Source organism: Pinus tabuliformis, chromosome 6 (assembly GCF_031772625.1).
Source record: "Pinus tabuliformis cultivar Carrire ecotype Pingquan chromosome 6, CPIR1, whole genome shotgun sequence".
NCBI classification, from domain to species: domain Eukaryota; kingdom Viridiplantae; phylum Streptophyta; class Pinopsida; order Pinales; family Pinaceae; genus Pinus; species Pinus tabuliformis.
The window spans coordinates 1,529,887,253-1,529,894,405 of NC_142292.1; the positions used below are offsets into that span (position 1 = coordinate 1,529,887,253).

General features: G+C 37.7%; 2 protein-coding genes across 5 annotated transcripts; one reads left to right on the forward strand and one right to left on the reverse strand.

Annotated features, from left to right (window-relative positions):
* Positions 1-3,653: 3,653 nt before the first annotated feature.
* On the reverse strand, positions 3,654-4,705 carry LOC149264555 (uncharacterized). Of its 3 annotated transcripts, none has more exons than XM_089389939.1 (4): positions 4,419-4,705; positions 4,167-4,335; positions 4,004-4,073; positions 3,654-3,908 (listed from the first exon to the last, which is right to left on the reverse strand). In XM_089389939.1, the coding sequence occupies exons 1-4, from the start codon at positions 4,454-4,456 to the stop codon at positions 3,823-3,825; spliced, it is 363 nt and encodes a 120-aa protein (XP_089246065.1). In that variant the 5' UTR covers positions 4,457-4,705; the 3' UTR covers positions 3,654-3,822. The 3 variants fall into 3 exon arrangements, with proteins under 3 accessions (XP_089246065.1, XP_089246069.1, XP_089246066.1); XM_089389943.1 differs by having other exon boundaries at positions 4,167-4,299; positions 4,419-4,702; XM_089389940.1 differs by having other exon boundaries at positions 4,022-4,073; positions 4,419-4,693.
* A 686-nt stretch (positions 4,706-5,391) lies between these two features.
* LOC149264556 (uncharacterized) lies at positions 5,392-6,123 on the forward strand. 2 transcript variants are annotated; one of them, XM_089389947.1, is made up of 3 exons: positions 5,392-5,677; positions 5,760-5,798; positions 5,898-6,123. In XM_089389947.1, exons 1-3 carry the CDS (start codon positions 5,573-5,575, stop codon positions 6,087-6,089), a joined length of 336 nt encoding a protein of 111 aa, XP_089246073.1. In that variant the 5' UTR covers positions 5,392-5,572; the 3' UTR covers positions 6,090-6,123. The 2 variants fall into 2 exon arrangements, 1 of the variants encoding a protein (XP_089246073.1); XR_016250090.1 differs by having other exon boundaries at positions 5,400-5,677; positions 5,982-6,123.
* The last annotated feature ends 1,030 nt before the right edge of the window (positions 6,124-7,153 follow it).

Sequence of the window (7,153 nt, forward strand, 5' to 3'; positions counted from 1 at the left end):
GGTTATTAAACTGGTGGTGGGATTAACCATTGGTCGCACACCCAACACACTTCATATATCTCTTTTTAACTATGGAATTAGATCTGAGTTTTCGATCATGAAAATCTAATTACCAGGTACATATTTTTTTTTCGATGTACTACTTATTAAATATGCCACCTACCCTAAGATACTTGGTTTCACATCCAACGTCCATCTATGCACTGCTTGATCCTATGACGAGGAGACGAGGGTTTGGTTGAGTCAACCAACTCACCCCTGGGCTACGAGGGTAGTAAGTCATTTTGTTGTTCCTGCTAGGGTTTTGGCTCTGCAACCTACCTCCAAGGCGACGAGTATTCTCACCCCTCCAGTCACTTTTGACTTGTAGGTAACCATATAGTTACACAATTATACAATTTTCCTATCTGAGCACACTCCTTTTTCTTCCTCCCATGATGATTTTCATTGTCCTTCTCACAACTTTCGCAGGTATTCACAACAACCACACATATGTGTTATCACTAGTGAGGAGCATAATGGAATTCGAGATGTCTCTCCAGGTACTGATAACTAATTAGCTCCCATTCATTGTGAATTACATTTTGATATTTTCTACCCCCATGGTGATGTGTTTCGCTGCAGGGTTTGGAGCTATGCGTTGAGACTTGGGCCACTGCGCAAGTAATAATTCCCGAAGCCGAGAATAAATAGTTTATGAGTTTTCTTTATGTTGGAAAACCCCCGATTCTGAAATAATAGAGGCTCATCCGTTCTTTTGCAGGTTGGTTTCTTCAAAATTTTCATTATCTATGAACTTTATGGCAATGGTCGCGCTCAAATTCTCATTACTCTCTTCATTTTGTAGGTTTTTACTCCTTCTCCAGACCTATACGAGGGTTCCAAAGCTTTTCCCAAAATTGGGGTTCTTATATTCCTTTTAAATATGTACATGGGTTTCTCTGCAGTATGAGGAAACCCTACTAGGTTATAGCTCCTCATGTTAACACTATTAATTATTATCACAGTGTTAATTTAGCTTTAGCTTTATCATATGCAATTCCCATTACTAAATTTTATATATATATATAAACACTTAGGTAACTAATTTATAAATAGATAGAAAATAAAATACCTGTAATTATTGTGAATTCCCAATTAAAATACTATGGTGGATTTAAAGGTGATTTCAAGAAAAAACAAGCTCCCAATTATCCTAAAAACCATAATTGTTTTGATCAATATTCATTAATAAATAAGTGAAAAAAAATATAAGGAAAAAGTCTCACTTTTCTTTCAATTTTATGTAACATGTACAACAACTAAACTAAACAAGATGGGCTGCGACGCAGCTAGTCCCTGCCATAATCCATAGTTGAACGACCAGCTTGGATGCAATGGGATGTAAGGGATTATGGCTGGTAGTGCTTCCTTTGGGGCCAATGCCTCTGCTGCTTCCTCTTGGCCCCTGCTGCTTCCTCTGGTGCGTCCTCCAGGGGACTCCAGTAAAACTAAGTCAACTGTAGCTCCAGCTGCCTCTGCCTACGCAGCTCTATCTGAGTTCATGTATTCCACCTACCATAACTGATTGCCGCCAACGATAATGATAGCACATAGGCATAGTGAGATGCTTTTAATATTGAATTTATAGGTTGAGAATGAGAACTTGCTGATATCATTAAATCAAGGGCAGCAACACCCTCCACGTGTGCGTTCCCTATCGCCACGAGGGCCGTTGATAATAAAAATCTCATTTAAAAAGAATACAGTAAAAGCAAGTTAAAAACATATCTGTTGAGCCTGGGCCCTATGTTCGGCACAGATATAAAATTGTGAGAAGTGCAGTGTAATGAAAAAAGTTCATATAAGCAGCAAGACATTCAGAAAATATGGAATATGAAAGTATCCATCAGACGACCACGCTCCCTTGAAAACTGACTATTAAAATATTTAAGCAAGTCAAATTAGATATCGATAATAACAAATAGGGCGCCGTCCATTCGGTTGATAATAAAATCTAGCTACCTCAACAGTTTGACGGTTTGGAAGGTGGAGTTTCGGCTGCGCTGAGACCCTCTAACAACAAGTCAAATGCATGCGCGCTTTACTGGCCCTTCGATTTCAACCTAACTACCCATATGTACATATTGTATTTCACCTAATATTTTTTTTTATAGCTATAAATATACTTCTATTCGCATTTACTCAGGGTTTCGGTCCAGAAACCTTGTTAAGGTACAGCGAGCGAGCATGCAAGGAGACAATTGCCAGGAAAGCTAACAAAGAAGCAGAAGCGTGGTGTGCCAGGTATGTTTACATGTTACAGAGAATTTAATTATATTCCTTCTGTAATTTCATAATTACTGCAAAGTTTGTAGAAAATAAAAATTGTTTTCCAGTTGCCGACCATTGATTTATGGAAACGGAGACAACGCTTTATCAAGTCATATTATAAGTCATATTCAAGTACACAGGTAATAAAAACCTCACTTAAAAAGATTACTCGAAAAGCAAGTTAAAAACATGTCTGTTGAGCCTCGCCCCGTGTTCAGCACAGATATAACACGTGGCTTGCATGCTCGCAACTTTATTGTAACAATCCAAAACATCTGTCTTCGGTCACTATTACAGATCTCCATGAAGATGACATCCGATCCAGATTAAATGCATGAATGCTAATTATCCAGAGTTGAAGTTTCCACAAATACAGGCCCACCCTTGGCAGAAGGTTGCTATTGGCACTGTTATATCTCCAATTTACTCCTTTCGCATCACTGTAGAAAGTGACGTGTTTGTTTTCTCAGCTTTTCCACAGGCGAGCACCTGCAGAGGCGATAGATCTTCTCTGAAGAATTCTCCAGTACTCACCGAGTCTTCGCTGCACTGCTGTAAGTTAGATACATTTGTACATAGCTTGGTCTAGAGCTAAATTGCTAATTGATACTTGCATTCATATTTCTTTTCTATTCTATAAGTTACAAAGAAAAAACTCGAATAGACAGAGTCGATTAACCATTTAGAATAACATATGTTGAACCACAATCATGTAAAATCAGTGCGAGCCAAACTGTAAGGGAATTATGTAATGATAAAAATTTCCTGTAAAGAAGAATTTACCTTGCATATTTCTTTTCTATTCTATAAGTTACAAAGAAAAAACTCGAATAGACATCGATTAACCATTTAGAATAACATATGTTGAACCACAATCATGTAAAATCAGTGCGAGCCAAACTGTAAGGGAATTATGTAATGATAAAAATTTCCTGTAAAGAAGAATTTACCTTGCCATAATAAAAATGGTTGTGTATTTATTATTTGACTGTAACATTGGTTAGTTCGAGACGACACAGAGGTGTGCTCCCAAAAAAGTCCAAATGTGTGATAAATAATCTAATATTAAAACAACACATGGGCATAGAAACAACCCTGTTGGATGCAAGGGTCTCTCTGTCAGCCATGAAAGCCATACATTAATGAAAATACCAATCCTGTAGGGATGGAATTGATAAAAGAAAAACCCAGAAATTACAATCAAAACTGCTCATTGAAACCCCAAATCTTTAACACGAAATTTATATCTTTAAGTTCTGAATAATAAGATCGTATTCATGCTAAGGATGCTCAAAAGTGGTCAAGCCATTGTATAATAATGAAGTAACATATCTATTCACTACTAGGACTGCAATATTAATAGTAACTAAGTTACAAGATGTAAACCCTATGCGGAAAAAACCTTAAATACATTCTGGATTTAATAAATCTAATTAAAGACTACGGGAACAACAGTTCCTCCAACCCTCAGTAAAATCGATCAAACCCTCAATAGCTAAGTCTTGAGAACTATTTAGGCTTTTCCAAGGGAGCCTGGAATGGTGAATGAGTCAAATGTTGGAACCAGAAGTTCGTTCCACAACGGAAGTTGCGACCTACATTCAAGTAAACAAACATTATCACTGGAATGAAATAATACCCACATAGGAAAAAGGAAAAATTGTTACCGTGACTACAAGGAAGGCGATACCTTGAGGGAGTGACTTACCCGTTGGCAGCCACCGGGACTGGAGAAACCCCATTTTGTTGGGTGAATAAGCCTGCATGCATAGCCAAATTTAGAGACCTAAATGTGAAACGATTATTGTAAATAGAGTACAGAATGGAGGATAATTCAACGGTAAGTTTTATACCTTGTCTTCTGTGGTACTGGTGCAGGTGCAGATGAAAGCAGCTGAACCAGCGCTCTCTCCATTTCTGCTCACCAAGAACGACATGAGAGCCGCAGTGCAGATGAAAGGAGCTGAACCAGCGCTCTCTCCATTTCTGCTCACCAAGAACGACATGAGAGCCGCAACAGCCCTGTAATGAATTTGGGAAAAATGGTTAAACTTACGAATATTAATTAACAGTCAATACTGAAAGCGTTTTAAGGGAGAGTCCACCTGCTCTGAGGGACTCCATGGAAGCTCTGTGTACACATGCAGCCATGTCGAATGGTAGCGGTGAAATCCAGTCGCGATAGCTTAGAGGTTGCAGGAATAAGCTTTGGATTCAAGCTGTGGACGATGATAGCTTAGAGGTTGCAGGAATAAGCTTTGGATTCAAGCTGTGGACGATGAACCAAATGTAAAGCACGAGTAAGAGGCAAGAAATACAGCATCTGTTCTGCATGCAGAGTGACACGTTCAGCCTCCTCAGATAGCTCAAAGAACAAGCAACTTAGGATATGTACCCATTCGCACTTAACAGTAAAAATTAAGGAATTAATGTCAGCATTAAATCGAAACCGCAAACCGTCAAGGCCAGTTGATTGTGGGTAAGTAGCAGTTTAAGATATGGTCCGGCCTCTTCCGCCTCGGGAAGAGGCCAAATAAGATGGCCAACAGAAGTTGAAGTGCAAACTTTATGATATAACTAAAAATACCACTAAAAAACCCGGCGATTTAATGTTATCTGCCCTCCGAACGGTTACTATAGTCCCTGCCGGATGCCAGATGGCAGGGACTAAAAAGACTTTATTTACTAGTTACCACACTTATAATGGAATTATTGTGGGTGGAATACAACTGGAAATAATTTCATTCTACAAACTTAGACTATAATTTCAATTCATAGCAACATGTAATAATGTTAATCGACTTATGTATTGGTTGGTTATTAAACTAGTGGCATAATTAACCATTGGTCACATACCCAACGCACCTCACCTCATATGACTCCGTTTAACTATGGAATTATATTTGAGTGTTCGACCATGAAAATCTAATTACCGAGTACACATTTTTTTGTTTTTCGATATACTGCTTATTAAATATGCCACCTACCCCGGTACACCTAGTTTAACACCCATCATCCATCTATGCAATGCTTGATCCTACAATGGGGAGACGAAACTTCGGTTGAGGTAACCAACTCACCCCTGGGCTTAGAGTGCAATCAATCAATCTAATGTTCTTTGCTAGGGTTTTGGCTCTGTAACCTACCTCCATGGCGAAGAGGATTCTCGCCCCTCTAGTCACTTATAACTTGCAGGTAGCCATATAATTACACAGTTATATTTTCCTATCTGAGCACACTCCTTTTTCGTCCTCCCACGATGGTTTTCCTTGTCGTTCTCATAGGCTTCATAGGTATTCACAACAACCACATGTATGTGCTACCACTAGCGAGGAGAAGAACTGAATTCAAGATGTCTCTCCAGGTACTGGCAGTTAATTATCTCCCATTCACTATGAATTACAGTTCGATATTTTCTACCCTTGCTGTGGTGCCTTTCACTGTAGGGTTTGGAGCTACGCGCTGAGACTTGGGCCATTGTGCAGGTAATAATTCCCCAAGTCGGGCATAAATGGTTTATGAGCTGTTTTCTATTGAAAAACCCTTGGTCCTGAACTAATATAGGATCATCCGTTATTTTGCAGGTTGGGTTCTTCAAAATTATCCTTAGCTATGAACTTTATGGCAAGGGTCATGCTCAAATTCTCATTACTCTCTTCATTTTCCAGGTTTTTACTCCTTCTCCAGACCTATGCGAGGTTCCAGAGCTTTTACCAAAATTGGGGTTCTTACTTGGTTTCCTTTTAAATATGTACATGGGTTTCTTTGTAGTATGAGGAAACCTTATTGGGTTATAGCTCCTCATGCTAATGTTGTTAATTATTATCATTATTATAGACTTCTTTTGCATGTCGTCTCTCGGCACATCTACTGTTACATTAACTATAATAATTTCTTTTGTTTCTAAAGAAGTTACCAGATCATTGGTTAGAGTATCCATTTAAGTTGATTGTAAATCTAAGTATTAAATTGTCATGTGACCCCACCCGAGGCTTATTTCTTCTGTTATATTTAACTTTGTTTTGGAATTTTCGATTTTCTTATCCTTGGTTATGATATCAAGGTTGAAACATACGTTTACTTGAAATTGTTTTCTGTTCTAATCTAGTTGAGCGCTCAGAATTTGTTAAGAAAATTATTTAACTTTATTGACTGCTACGTTATTGGAACAATATTATGCTTGTTTACAAATATTTCTTTAATATGTTGTATGAATGCTACAATTCTAGTATCGGTAGATTTGTTAGAGTTTTGAGTTATCATTTTATTTAGTTGTTGTGATATACACAAATATCCTCGGGCTACACATGACCATATTTATATTGACAGTTCAAGTCAGGATTACTTCAGTTTCTTTTTATCAACACTTGGCCATGAGCGAGACTTGGGTTACTTGGGACTTGCTCGACTCCCTAAGGGTGTTTAATTATAACTTTTCTTTTCCAGTTCTGGACTGCTTTTGGAAAACCTTGGGTTTGTTGCTCCAAGATTAACCATAACCCATATTTTGTTAGTTTTGCATAAGTTTTCTTTCATGGATCATACCCCGTGTCGACCTTCCAAAGACTATGTCCCTAACTTACTCATTTTATATTTGTTTATCTTTTATATGTGCATGCCCATAGTACATATCCTCCAACAATTGTTGTATTCTTTTATATATGTATTTCTTGGATTTATTTTATTTAAGGCTATCAAAATTTCCATAGGAAGTAAATACGAACGATTACTTTATTTCAGACTCGCGGTTTTTTTTGATTTCTAACTGAATTTCAATTCTTGACAAATTCCCAACTATGTTAGTACTAAATTCTAGGAAAGATTTATATATTTAGTAAAA

Excerpts from the sequence above, each read along its gene's own strand:
- LOC149264555 (XM_089389939.1), bottom strand. The coding sequence starts at position 4,456 with ATGTGTACACAGAGCTTCCATGGAGTCCCTCAGAGCAG. Across the intron at positions 4,336-4,418 it reads CATGGAGTCCCTCAGAGCAG|GGCTGTTGCGGCTCTCATGT; the intron begins GTGGACTCTCCC and ends AATTCATTACAG. Across the intron at positions 4,074-4,166 it reads CCAGTACCACAGAAGACAAG|GCTTATTCACCCAACAAAAT; the intron begins GTATAAAACTTA and ends CTATGCATGCAG.
- LOC149264556 (XM_089389947.1), top strand. The coding sequence starts at position 5,573 with ATGGTTTTCCTTGTCGTTCTCATAGGCTTCATAGGTATTCACAACAAC. Across the intron at positions 5,678-5,759 it reads AATTCAAGATGTCTCTCCAG|GGTTTGGAGCTACGCGCTGA; the intron begins GTACTGGCAGTT and ends CTTTCACTGTAG. Across the intron at positions 5,799-5,897 it reads AGACTTGGGCCATTGTGCAG|GTTGGGTTCTTCAAAATTAT; the intron begins GTAATAATTCCC and ends GTTATTTTGCAG.